The sequence below is a fragment of the Lampetra planeri genome, chromosome 82, assembly GCF_965212315.1.
Source record: "Lampetra planeri chromosome 82, kcLamPlan1.2.h2, whole genome shotgun sequence".
NCBI lineage: Eukaryota > Metazoa > Chordata > Hyperoartia > Petromyzontiformes > Petromyzontidae > Lampetra > Lampetra planeri.
The window spans coordinates 4410355-4424916 of NC_136186.1; the positions used below are offsets into that span (position 1 = coordinate 4410355).

General features: G+C 50.9%; 1 protein-coding gene across 1 annotated transcript in view; it reads left to right on the top strand.

Annotated features, from left to right (window-relative positions):
- Nucleotides 1-14562, top strand: part of LOC144738395 (uncharacterized) — a 48386-nt gene that overhangs the window by 26117 nt on the left and 7707 nt on the right. The window contains 4 exon segments of the mRNA XM_078621430.1: nt 1397-1656; nt 5006-5239; nt 6100-6188; nt 10433-10526. Coding sequence (XP_078477556.1) covers nt 1397-1656; nt 5006-5239; nt 6100-6188; nt 10433-10526 — 677 coding nt within the window.

Genomic DNA, 14562 nt, shown 5'->3' on the forward strand with positions numbered 1-14562 from the left:
CAGAAGCCACGAGTCTACGAAATCAACGCACTGCAAGCAGCAAGCTCTGGGGTGGGACTCTGCAATCAACCAAGAATGAAGAGGCTTGCCGAATAGTAATGGGTCACCCGAGTACGAGCTCGAAGCTGACAGAAGAAGTATCGCTCAAAGTTATTCTACACTGAGTGCCAGCTCCCACGAGCAGCTGCAGCCCGAGAGATAGAGTGACGAGCAACGACGAGCAATCAACCGGGAGAAAGGGTGGAAGCCCAAGCATCGACCAAGCCAGCATCGCAGAGAACCAGCTGCACGCGCAACCAGGCATCGCCAGAGAGTACGGAGCCGGAGAAAGAGCGCAGCAGCGCCACCGAGCAAGGGTGTCAGCTGCCAGCGGACGAGCGGCGAGCGCTGTCGAGCACCTTCAAAGACAAGCATCATGCCGACTCAGCTCATTCAGCAGGGGAAAGAGCCTGACCAGCCTCCCGTGAGGAAGAGGAGAGCGCCAGCGAGAGCGCCGTGGGTTCGACCCACACACACCGACCAGCACCAGCTGTGAACCAAGACAAGAGTGAGGAACGGCGACCAGCAGACGAGCTGCGGGCGCTATTTGACGACGGAATCATCTCGCGCCGCCGACGGCGAGCGTCGTGCCGACTCTTTATCCAGCAGTGGGCAGCAGCTCCAGCTGCCGCCGAGCGAGAGAAAGCGAGGAAGCTGTGTGTATGACCCTCCCCCACACTCACATACTCACCACGTATCACCCAGCGTCTGCTTGACGCAAAGAATTGATCAAGGAGACAAAACCACCAAACACACACATACCGCACATACCGGGACTAATAATAATGTAATGCGGGCGTAAACGGCCTCGCGGATATGACGTAACGGGGGCAGGGGTTAGGTCACGTGGGGGAGAAGGGAAAGCTCTTAAGGGCGGGAACCGGAAGAGACGGGGGGAGAGTGTAAGAATAAAGACGGGAGGAGGCCACGCAGGGCAGAGGGTGGAGAGTGGCGCGATCGCCACAGGACGGGACTCGGCACCGTTGGCCAGCGATGTCCGGGCACGGGGGAACCAGAGAGCAGCGGTGGAGCTGCAGAGAGAGCAGCTGAGAGACTGCATAAAGGCGGAGGGGCTGAGAGGAGAGCCAGCAGCGGAGCTGCATCGGGAGCGAGGAGAAAAGGCTACGTGAGCGACGGCAGCTGCCAAGCTGCCAAGCGGGAGACGGAGAAGGCTCTGAGCGAGGGCCGTGTGGGACAAAGTTGTAAGAACCCAAATAAAGGACAACGGAGACAGACACAGTGAAAGAGTCCTTTATTACACTGGTGTCAGAAGTGAAACGGCATGTCAAAACAGCTCAGAAGGAAGAATATTCCTGCACCATCGTCTGCTACATCATCCGACGACGACCTTCCTCAGGCGGTGGACCTCCCTGCGATTGAGGAGGAGATCCGACCGGGAACGAGTTCGGGTCCGGGAGTTCAAGATGTCGCCGCGTCGGTGGACCCGTCCGCGCCGGAGGACACTGACTTACGATGGAGGCAGATGGCGGAGCAGCTGGAGACCTTGAAAACCGTACTGGCGCAACTGTGCGACCTCCTCGCGACGGCGTCGGGGAGGCCCGGGGGTGATCGGCAGGCCGCGGTCTTGCCTGCGCTGCCAGCGCCATCTGCCACACGGCACGAAGATGCCATCTTGGGCGTGGCAGGGGAAGAACAGCGGGAAGCCGCCATCTTGCGCCCTCCGCGGCGGGGGGCCGCCATCTTGGACACGTTGCGGTGCGACGCCATCTTGAATATGCCACGCGACGAGTCACCTGCGGAAGACGGCGCAGCAAGGAGTCCCAGCCGTCACTTGACAACTGTAAAATAATTTTCCATCGGTGGCGACTGGAGTGCTTTCGCCTGCAGATTTTTGGCGGCGGTGCGCTCCGCCAGGTGGACTGACGCAGAGGCCCTGGAAGTTCTGCCAACTCTTCTCGACGACGAGTCGGTGTGATTTTTCCGTTCTATAAAGGCCGAGAAAAAGAAGACATTGAGAGGAGTTTTCGACGAGATGGCGGATGCGTACGAGCCGCCGGATGATGCTCACCGCCGGTTCGTTCAACGCCAGCGGGCACCCGAAGAATCGCCGGTGGCATACAGGGGTGCTGTCTTGGAGTTAGCCATGGCCGCATACCCGGAGACGGAGCCTGACCTACTCGAACCCCTCATTTTGGGCAAGATGCTCGAGCTGTCCAGGGATTTGGGGATCCCTATGCCGGTGTGTGGCCATGAAAAGCTGACATCCCGGGCAGCCGCAAAGTGTCTTGATGCCCAATTTAATCTACGCCGCTGGAAGCAAGTCACGGCGTGGACGGGGGGGCCCATCGTCGAGGGAGGTGCCGTGGGGTGGGATCCCAAGAAGGCGGTGTACGTTCCTGACGGGGGGGCGGGGGGGCCTGCAGGAGCTGACAGCCGCCTTTGCGCAGTGGTCGGCCCGCAGTGGACTGGGGCCGCGATCTGCACCGCCGACGCGGGAGCGTCGGGATGGGGGGCCTGCGGTGCGGCGCAACGACATCGAGTGCTTCCGCTGCGGTCGTAAGGGCCATTACGCCAGGGACTGCTGGGCCCGTATCCCAGGACCGCCCCAGCAGGAGGCCTCGACAGCTGACGTGCCGCGGAAGGACCCTCCTGGGAAGGCAAGTCGGTGCGCACCAGACACCCGGCAAGGCTTGACACCTCATTCATCACCATTGCCGCGCGATCCGGGTGTTGTTAATAACGGGAGGCCATCGACTGGGCCATGTCGCTCAGTAACGCAGTGGCGTAAATTGGCACGGCGGGTTGTCGCGGCCGCTACTGGTTCGTCCACTGTACCGGGTTCTATACAGGGGGTTGACGTGCGCATTTTAGTGGACTCTGGTGCGTCCGCGACCATTATATCGGATGTCATTTTTCATCTGTTGGGCATCCCACCAGAGGCCATGCGTCCGGTTTACGATTCCTGCGTTGCGGCGAACGGGGGTAGCATGGGCATTGTGGGCCAGGTGGACGCCAATATATCTATCGGGGGAGTGTCGGCCTCGGGAATTGTGTTGATCTCGAGGTCCCTTGCGGTTCAATGTTTGTTGGGAACTGATTTTCTGGCCAAAATGCCCATTCTAATTAGAGTTAATCAAAACTGTATCGAATTACCGGGGGGTCGAAAAATTACATTTCTGCCGTTGCCCTGGGGGCGACCTGCCCCGGTCTGCCAGGTGCAGGCGTTGTCCGAGGTATCTGTTGACATTTCACCTGGCTCGCAGATGCTTATCCCCTTGCGATATCGGAAACCTGTACCTGGTCGGGAGGGAGCAACTGGGGTTTTGTTATCACCGTCCGCTATCATAACGGGCGGATCGGCGCTCGTCGGGGCGCAGACTATTATCCGGCCGGACCAGCAGCCATTTTTGCAGGTGCTTAATGGGAGTACGGAAAATGTATGTGTGCCGGCTGGAACGGTTGTGGCACATGCCACTACGGCGTTTACGGCTCAGGATTATCTGGGCCGCCGGGAGATGGTTGCCGGTGTTTCGGGCCCTGCGGCCCCAGGTAATCGCTGGATCGCCGAATTGTGCGGGGAAAATTCTTCCCTTTCCGGGGAACAGCGTTCCGCGCTTCGCGCGCTATTGTTGAGTTATTCCGATGTGTTTAGCTCCGACGATCTGGACTTGGGACGCACCTCCCTGCTTTCCCATCATATTGACACAGGGGACGCTGCTCCTATTCGGTTGAACTCGCATCGGATGAGTCCGGCGGAACGAGATCATGTTCGAGGGGCAGTGGATGACATGTTGGCTGCGGACATAATATCTCCATCTAACAGCCCATGGGGCGCGCCTGTTGTCTTGGTTTTAAAGAAAGACGGGAAATTGCGATTTTGCGTGGATTTTCGGAAATTAAATAAAGTGTCCGTGGCAGATGCGTACCCCCTGCCGCGTATGGATGATTTCCTAGATGCCTTGTCGGGGGCCAAGTTCTTTTCGACGCTGGATCTCTCTTTGGGATTCTGGCAGCTTCCCCTCGAGTCCTCGCGGGAAAAGACTGCTTTCCGTACGCCGCAGGGGTTATTTAAATTTAATTGTCTTCCGATGGGGTTGAATGCTGCCCCCGCCACATTTCAGAGGTTGATGGAACTGGTATTAACGGGGTTGCAGTGGGAGACATGTCTGATATATTTAGACGATATTATCGTCTTCAGCCGCACATTTGACGAACATTTACTGAGGTTGGAGGCGGTGTTCGTCAGGATGCACTCCGCCAATCTGAAATTTAAACCTAAGAAATGTCACCTACTGCAACGGTCCGTGCGCTATTTGGGACATATAGTTAGTGTGGACGGGGTTGCCACGGATCCGGACAAGACGGCGTGCGTCTGTGACTGGCCAACCCCGGCCACGGTGGAGGATGTGCGTTGTTTTTTGGGGTTTGCCTCATATTATCGTAGGTTTGTTCCCAACTTTGCAACGATCGCGAGGCCTCTGCACCTCCTTACGGATAAAGGACGGAAATTTGATTGGGGACCACCGGAGGAGGCGGCGTTTAAATGCCTGTGCGATCAGTTGGCTACGGCGCCGACGTTGGACTATCCAGATTTTGATCACCCCTTCATTCTGGATACGGATGCGAGTGACACGGGCATTGGGGCCGTGTTGTCACAGTCCAAAGGCGGTGTGGAGCGCGTGGTGGCGTACGGTAGCCGGGTTTTGTCCCCCGCCGAAACCCGCTACTGCGTCACTCGCCGGGAACTTTTGGGTATTGTCTATTTTCTCCGCCAATTTCGACCGTATCTCTACGGCCGTTCATTTATTGTGCGCACGGATCATGCGGCTTTGCAGTATGCCCTGAAGGTGGACCAACCATCCGGCCAGTTGGCGCGATGGTTGGACACGCTGCAGGAGTTTTCCTTCCAAATTCAACATCGGAAGGGGGTGCGTCACGCGAATGCGGACGCGCTCTCTAGGTTGCCGCAGCGATCCCCTTGCGCGTGCGCGTCGGGGACGCATAGGTGTACGCCGATCCAACAGCCCCCTCGGCCTGTTGCGTTGCCGGTCGAGGTGCCTGAGGCTCCAGAGTGGCCGGGACCGGCCGATGGGATTTTGAACCTTCCAAGGGCTGTATGGATTCGTGAACAAATGCTGGACGACTCATTGGAGACCCTGCGGAGTCGGGCTGCGAAGGAGAGTGGGGGACTGGGTTCCGGGGGAACGCCGGGAACCGCTCTCCGCAACGGACTGCTGATGTGGAGGGAAGGGTTACAGGAACGCTGGCGTCTTGTTGTACCGGCATCCTTGCGGTACGAATTGATTAGGACTCTGCATTGCGACACGCTATTACATCTGGGGGTGCAGAAGACCCTATTGACGTTGCAGCAAGATTACTTTTGGCACGGCATGACGACGGATGTCGTCGGGCACGTTCACGCGTGTCCCGAATGTGCCCGGCGGAAGCTGCCTAAACACCCATATGTACCACCAATACAGTCTATTCAAGTGTCTCGAGTTAATGAGCTGGTGGCGTTAGATATTTTGGGACCCTTCCCGCCATCCGCTAAGGGGAATAAATACTTGCTAGTTGGGGTGGAGTACCTCTCCCGCTGGCCGATGGCCTGGCCCTTGCCCGACCAGTCGGCGGCGTCTATTACGGACGCCTTTCTATTCGGGTACGTTATGGACAAGGGGGCGCCGGAGAGGCTCCTCATGGATCAGGGCTGACATTTTTCTTCAAAGTTGTTGGGGGAGGTGTGCGCGGCTCTGGGAACTAAAAACATCCGGACATATCCCTACCACCCGCACACGGATAGCATGGTTGAACGGCTGAATCGGACTCTGTCCACCATGCTGTGTCACACGGTGAATGAAAAACAAGCGGATTGGGATTTGCATATTTCTGGGGTACTCTCGGCATACCGGATGACGCCGCATGCGTCTACGGGATATTCGCCGTTTTTTCTTATGTACGGTCGCGAAAACGTGCCGCCGATGGATGTGCAGTTGGGGACAGGAGTGGGGGGACCTACTAAACCTCTTCCTGATTACATTCAGGACACCGTTCGCCGCGTCACTGAGGCGCGGGAAGGGGCCCGCATGGCAACGGCCAAAGCCCAGGCCCGGAACGAACGGTGCGCTCGACGCTCAAAGGAGAAGTGCCCCTGGAACGTGGGGGATATGGCCTGGCTGCATTGCCCGCAGGTGCGGCCAGGGACCTCCCCTAAATTACATAAACCATGGCAGGGGCCTGTTCGGCTTATCGAGGTTCCCAACCCGCAGTCTGCACGCATTCGGTTCGGATCTCGGCGCTGGTACGTCCATACGTCTCGCTTGAAACCATACGTGGCCCCTCGAACGGATGCGTCATCTCCTGATGTTGCCTTGCCGGTGTCTGTTGCTGCCGACGCACCCTTGCCGGTGCCTGTTGACCCTGCAAGAGCGCCTGTCGTGCCTTTTACAGACAAACCGGCCGTGACACCGCAGGAGACAGGGGACTCTGCTCGGGGTGGGCCTACCACGGCTGCGGGGACACCGAACCCTGCCGCCCTTCCGACCCCACCACAGACACGATTGCGGGACACCCCGGACTCTGGTCCTTCGGGGAAATGGGACCGTGGTGTTGGCGGGCCTCCAATAGCGACAGGCAGTTTTGAACCTGTCGCTCCTAAAACCCCGTCGCGTTCTCGGTCTGCAGGGGGGCCGCCGCCCGTCCGGGACGGGCCGGCGACCCGCACGCGGTCGAAGTCCCTTTTCATTGATTAATGCTGTTCTTGTTATTGTTATATTTATTGTATGCTTCATTGTCCTTGCATGTCTGATGGTTGGTGGTCGCCCGCAATACTTGTGGTTGTTTAGCCGAGGACGGCTGAAATCTTTCTCCACGGGGGAGGGTGGTGTAATGCGGGCGTAAACGGCCTCGCGGATATGACGTAACGGGGGGAGGGGTTAGGTCACGTGGGGGAGAAGGGAAAGCTCTTAAGGGCGGGAACCGGAAGAGACGGGGGGAGAGTGTAAGAATAAAGACGGGAGGAGGCCACGCAGGGCAGAGGGTGGAGAGTGGCGCGATCGCCACAGGACGGGACTCGGCACCGTTGGCCAGCGGTGTCCGGGCACGGGGGAACCAGAGAGCAGCGGTGGAGCTGCAGAGAGAGCAGCTGAGAGACTGCATAAAGGCGGAGAGGCTGAGAGGAGAGCCAGCAGCGGAGCTGCATCGGGAGCGAGGAGAAAAGGCTACGTGAGCGACGGCAGCTGCGAAGCTGCCAAGCGGGAGACGGAGAAGGCTCTGAGCGAGGGCCGTGTGGGGCAAAGTTGTAAGAACCCAAATAAAGGACAACGGAGACAGACACAGTGAAAGTCCTTTATTACTATAAGAAGAATGATGAGAGTGCGTCAACTATTAGCTGATAATGAAGAACATTGCTGCCCATTGAGTCACATGGATACGGTCGTTCAGAAGTATTTTATTCGTTCTTTTTGTTTGTTTTAACTGTACCGATGAATTCATTGACGAAACTTAACGTTTAGAAACCTATGTTACGAATCCACACACTCACAGGGAGACTTGTGTTGAAATATTTATTTTGATCACAGAATCTTGCCCGCGAATTTATTGACGCCTTAGCCAATTGATAAGCATTTGCTGAAGCAGGCACACTGCCGCACACCATTGTTCCGAGACATTTAGTTAATTGTATAATCTACCAATGAATTCATTGAGGTCTACTTTTGCAATCGGGACATGTTTCTTTATTGCCGTTCATATGAATATCGTCACATTTATTTTAAGGACTTTTTCATATCGCCGTATATGCTCGCGTTACTCTGAGAAATGAACCGATTCCTCTGTTAACCAGTTTAACAACATAATCATTGAGGGTTAAATGTACGGATCAATGAGGAGCACATTTCCAGGAGTACTGTGTTGACAATTCCAAGTGTAATAAAGGACTCTTTCTCAATGTCGATCTCCGTTGTCCTTTTTTTGGGTTCGTAGAATCTCGTTCACACGGCGTCCTCGCTCAGGCCCGCGTCTCTCCCGACGATCACTCCACAGCCACTCTGCTGCTCGTTCTGCAGCCTCACTGCTGCTCCGCCCTGCAGCCACACCACTGCTCCGTCTGCAGCTTCACTGCTGCTCCGCTCTGCAGCTAGCCTTCCACCGCTCGCTAGCCCTCTGCGTCCTGACACCGATGGCTGACGGTGCCGACGTCTCCCACCGCGTGGCGACCGCGCCACTCTCCCCGTACTGCCCAGCGTGGCCTCCTCCCGTTTCACTCCGTCTCAACTCCCCGTTCCCCTTCCGGTTCTTTCCCTAAATCCTCTCCCCCACGTGACCCTAACTCCTCCCTCTCCTCACGTGACCCAGACTCCGCCCCCCCTCAATCCTTGCTCGCATTACACAAGCATAAGAGTTCGCATATTAGAGTGTTATGTTTTTGTTTATGAATTAAAGTTGCTTATCAAAGAAGGGTCTGAGTGGTTCCTTCCTAAGTTCATGCATAATGATCTTAATTATAAGAACTGTTCCCTTCGGCGAGATCTGAATTCTGAGACCTGATAGAATTACACTAAAACATAATCAGCGAGAATCTTTGTATTATCAAGATTAGTAACTTTTTTCACGGGGGGGGGGGGATGGTTTCATGATGATTCAAGCGCAATATATTTATTGTGCACTTTATTTATATTTTTATTACATTGTAATATGAAATAATTATACAACTCACCATAATGCAGAATCAGTGGGAGCCCTGAGCTTGTTTTCCCGTAACTAGATGGTCCCATCTGGGGTGATATGAGATGGTGACACCCGATACGTGTCGTGTTGCCTGTGTCCAGTCTACTCCATAAACTGGTTTTGGTTGCTGTCACTGCAGAAAACCCTGCTTCACAAAGATAGGATGTTGGAAATGGAATCAGGCTTTTCAGTGCTTTTGTGACAATCTCAGGATATTCCGCCTTGACTTTAATCCAGAACGTATCGAGATTTGAAGTTGTCTCAAACATACTTTTAAGGCCACCTTCATTTGCGATCTCAAGCAGTTGATCCTCTTCTAGCACAGTCAAAGTCGATTTACCTGGCTTATTCACAAATGGGTCGCGGGTCCATTCCTTCCCAGTTCGGGGGTCTTCTGTGGTTGGGAAGTAATGCTCAAACTCTTTTAAAAGTTGAGATAGGTTTTAATGCACCAGCTGGGAGAAAGGCCCTGACTCATTCTCTTTCTAAATCTCTGCTAGTGTTTGAAACATGTCAAAAGTTCCAATGTTCACTCGTCGCCCCCATAATTCCAGTTTAGCTTTGAATGCAGCCACTTTATCTGCCGAATTTAACAGAGTTGTCGATCTCTCCTGAAATGACAGATTGAGTACGTTGAGCAGGCTGAATATGTCACACAAGTGAGCAAGTTTTGCGACCCATTCTGTGTCACTGAAATGTGCTGCCAGTGGTGACTGTTTTTCTAAAAGATATCTCTGGAGTGGCTCTCGCAACTCAAAAACTCTGGCCAGTGATCTACCTTTAGAAAGCCATCTCACTTCTGTGTTTTAGAGATGACGTGTGGTGAGCGCGCTGCGCTACGAACCCGGCGACCCGAGTTCTATTCCCGCTCACGGCCACCACGATTATTTTTACTGGTCCTGGGCTTCACCTAGGTCGACTCAGCCTCAAACGAGTAACTGATGTGGTGTGTGAACATCGCCACTGGGGAGACAAAGGCGGCAGGGCGTGGTGAATCCAAGTCCCGGGCGAAGCCGGGTCGTCAAGCTAGTCTATATATAAAAGGAAAATTTGTGAATGTGTTGTCTGTTCAAAATGTTTAGCGTACTTCCCGACATGCAACAAACTTTACATTTTCCCTGTGGTACTTTGCAAAATGTACACCATGCAAAAATTATAAAAAAAATAAACATTTGTATTTTGGGGGGGGGGGGGGGAATGACCATGAAGTGTGTGGCGAGAATCGATATCTGCTGAGCGTTTGTGGTATCGATCAAACGGAATAAGCCGATTCTAAATACATTTACAACCTTCGATTCCTTTGCGCTATCTAAAGAATCAAATCTTGACGGGCGAGCCGCAAGTTTATTTTCCACCGCGCGTTGGGTTTTATTAAAATTTATGAAAAATAATTAAAATTTGTATTAATTTTATGAATAAGATGAAAATAAAAAAAAATTTCATTTGTATATGTTATGTTTTTAAGTTTTTTGAGAAGTTTTTCAATAAATGTTTCCCCCGGGCAACGCCGGGTGCTTCCCGCTAGTACCTAATAAATTAAACTGAAAATATCAACCGGCGGTTAATTAACATAATTTATTCATAAATACCGTCGCTCGTTCATTGCGACGGCTTCAGCATCCATGCCTCATCTCTGCACATGTGCCCGTCTCATTAACATAAGTTATTCAATTACACCGCCGCTCGTTGGGGGAGTGGATTGTGCTTTGAACCCCGCAAGTGACGTCATGTCACCTCCTGCTGCCGCGTGACGTCACGATATATCCGGAAGCTGCTGCACCGTGCGCGCTCTCAGATCCGAGGTGAGAAGTTAACATCGTGGTTGTTGTTGTCGTGGTGGTTGTTGTTGTTTACCCAGGTAGAGCCTCTCTCCGTCTTTCTCTCGTAGGGATATCAATTGAGTAGCAGCGAGTATGGAATCGATGTTCAGGTTGGAACATTACAACGCGGGGCCTGGCCACGCGGGGCCTTGCCTCCTGCCCTCGCCTGATTGCATTTGCTTTTATTCTCTGCTTAAGTTTAATTCGTCTTCATCTGGCTCACTACTTCATGGGACCTCCTTTGCCAGTAGCAACATATAAGAAGAGGTTTTTTCCCCCCTTTTTTGGCAACAAAACAGGTGTTAAGATATTCTTGGTACTTTTGGTAAAGTCACGTAGAAAGGAAATAATAAAGTAATACAATTTCTTGCTGTGGATTTCACACCTGACGATGATTGCTCGTGTTGCAGTCGAAACGTCGTGAGAATTATTTCATTTTATTGTTTTTCTTCTACGTGACTTTAGGTGTGAAAAACAGCAAGAAATGTTAAGAAAATTTTCTTGCTGTGTTTTTCACACCTGACGATGATTGCTCGTGTTGCAATCGAAACGTCGTGAGAAACTTTAATTGTTTAATATTTTTATTATTTTATTATTTCGCTTCTACTTGATGACTTTACCGAAAGAACCAAGAATATGAATCCCTGCAGTCAGGAAAGCTTCAAATCAAAATTTAGGTGTTAAGATGTTAAAACGCCGAACTGAAACCTTTTGCAAGGAATCGTGTCTGCAGCACGTTCCTTCGGAGTGGGCAGGTAGGAACTTGGTTGGACAGCGCATTCGTGCACGACAGCCAGACAATTCATACCTGGTGGGCAGTGTGGAACCTGTTGTTCCTACCTGCATAAAAGATAACTTGACTTGAGGCAGCCAGGCAGCCAGCCAGGTAGCCAGCCCCCTTAACTATCGGCCCCTCCCCCTTGCTTAGGCCCCTCCCATTACCCCCATCCCTTAGGCCCCTCCCCTGCCTAACCCCCCATATCCTTAGGCCCCTCCCCTGACCCCCCCTCCCTTAGGCCCCTCCTCTGAACCCCCCCCCTCAGGCCCCTTTCATGACTCCCCCCTTCCTTAGGCCCCTCCCCTGACCCTCCTCCCTTAGGCACCTCCCCTCTGCGTACCCGGCAGTAGGTCTCCACCAATCAAAGAGCTGTTTGTAAGGTCTCCACCAATCAAAGAGCTGTGTGTATTATATATTTATTTATGCACGACAGACAGACAATAAATCCCTGGTGGGCAGTGTGGAACATTGTTCCTACCTGTATTAACCACAATATACTTGCGATCAATATGCAAACAAAACACATGCTGTGATAATCTATGCATTGTCTGTGAAACTGATTGGTCCAAACTAGAGAAGGCTTTCTTTCGAGCCTAGTCTCAAACGGTGTTAGACCAGAGTACAGCACCAAAAGGCGTACAGCACAAATACAACACCACCATCAGAACAATGACAGCTCGGGGTGAGCAGCTACATCATGGGACCTCCTTTCCCAGTAGCAAAATATAAGAAGAGGCTTTTCCCCTTTTATCATTTACAGATTTGTACTATTTTTTTGTCTTGGGATATTTTTTGTATACGGTTTCTCCGTGTTTATGTCAATTGGTTGGACCATCTCTAGCTCCACCCACCTACCTTGATGCACCAATCTCAGGCCTATATAAGACCTTGTCTCAGCAGCTTTTTCTCTCACATGAAGACGATTGCTTGTGTTGCGATCGAAACGTCGTGATCTATTATTTTCTATGTAACTTGACTTGACCGAAAGACCCAAATAGTATTAATTCCTTAAGTCACGAAAGCTTTAAATAAATAAATAACTATGTAGTTTGAGAAGCTCCCAATGCACCATTGGGACCTCCTTTGCCAGTAGCAAAATATGATACAGTGATACCTCTGTTCACGAACGCTTCTGTTCACGAACAACTCGGTTCACGAACAGAAAAGTTCATAAAAATATGCTCCGGTTCACGAACTCCGCTTCAGTTCACGAACAGGAGCCGCGGCCATTTTAATGCTATTTCCAGGCTGTCACATGGTCGTGACTTCCTGTAGGAAGATCGTGGAGAGAAGAAGAGACACAGAAAGAAGTACTGTGAGTACTGTGAAGACACTTTCAGTGACTTTTTGCTTTTTGGTGTGCTTTTTAGCACATACAGTACTGTACTGTACTACTGTACTGTACAATACTGTACTTACTGTATTGTACAGTTCACCTGTTTGAGTGCTTACTGAAGTCATCTCAACCAAGGTTAGTGTTCTCTCTTTATACATTACTATACTGTACAGTACTAATGTGTATTGTAATTTGTTTCATATTTTTGTGCTTCAAAAACCAAAAAAAAAAGGTCAGAACGGATTAACCGGATTTACATTGAACCCTATGGGAAAATGTGCCTCGGTTCACGACCAATTCGGTTCGCGACCAGAGTCAGTTCACGAATTAAGTTCGTGAACTGAGGTATCACTGTAATTGTTTTTTTACCCTTTTATCTGGCAACAAAACTGATACCTTTTTTTTACAAGAAGTCATGTTTGCACTGTCCTTGAAATTGATTGGTCCACACCCGAGACAGCTTTTCTTAGCCGAGTCTCACATGGTGTTGGACCAGATGACGCCAAAAGGCGTACAACTCAAAGACAATGCACCATCAGAGTGTGAGAGCTCTGGGTAAGCATTTACACCATTGGAACCTCCTTTGCCAGTAGCAAAATATGATAGTTGTTTTTTTTACCCTTTTATCTGGCAACAAAACTGACACCTTTTTTGAGTTGTACGCCTTTTTGGCGTCATCTGGTCCAGCACCATATTAACTGCCTTGCAGGTATGATGCAGGGCAGTTAATAGATATTTTCTCTGCAACAACGATGAGGTCGGAAGAGCGACGCCCACATGAATAGGTGGAACGCTGGGTTCCTAAAACCTAGCAAGACAGTGGGGAGCACAGCTGGTTCATCTGACAGTCATCCCTTGACACCTGGATCATTCCCATTACCTGCTGACAAGGAATTCACACTTACATGGCCTTAAATTTCACCTATCATGGCATTAGCACTGGGATAAGGTTACTTGCAATTCGTCATGAATGGTGGATTTTTGTTTATATATGTTAATGATGCGTGTGAAATGTACGTGTATTTAGGAGTTTATCTTTGTGGGGAGCTGTGGTGCAGTTATTTCACTGCATTATGAACTCAACAATTAGTTTGATTATCACCGACAGCAAACATGATTGATAAGTGAAAGCTGAACTGCTTGTGGGACTCTGCTATGTTGATTGAGCTTAAATTAATTACATGGTGAAGTGAGGAAGCGTCAATACTGAGCAGATGAAGGCGGCCAGGCATGGTTCTGGACACACCACCACTTTTTACCATGCCAGTGTGTGACAGTGTCAAGTTTGTATTTGCAGTAAATTATATTCACTATTGAACATGGAGGTTAAATCAAAACAATCGCTTATTTAGTTTCCCTCTGGAACTTTTTGGAAGAATGGAAACAGGAAAACAGGACCCTGCGGGGTGGGCTGGTAGGAACGAATAACCAAAGAATATAAACATAATGTATTATTACACTTACACTATGAGATCTCTTTTACCAGTGGCAAAATATAATGGTAGGTTTTTACCCTTTTAACTGGTACAAAACTGACACCTTTATTCAAGGCATCATGTTTGCAATGACCACAACACAAGTAGTCAATAAAGCAAACAAAAAGAAGCAACTCTGATAAGGATAATAATATGCACTGTCCTTGAAGTTGATTGGCCCACACCCGAGACGGCTTTCTTTAGAGCCTAGTCCCCATTGGTGTAGGGCCAGATGACGCCAGAAGGCGTACAACTCAAAAACAGTGCAATATCAGAGTATTGAGAGTTCGGGGTAAACATTTACACTATGAGATCTCTTTTATTATATTTTGCCACTGGTAAAAGAGATCTCATAGTGTAAATGTTTACCCCGAACTCTCAATACTCTGATATTGCACTGTTTTTGAGTTGTACGCCTTCTGGCGTCAT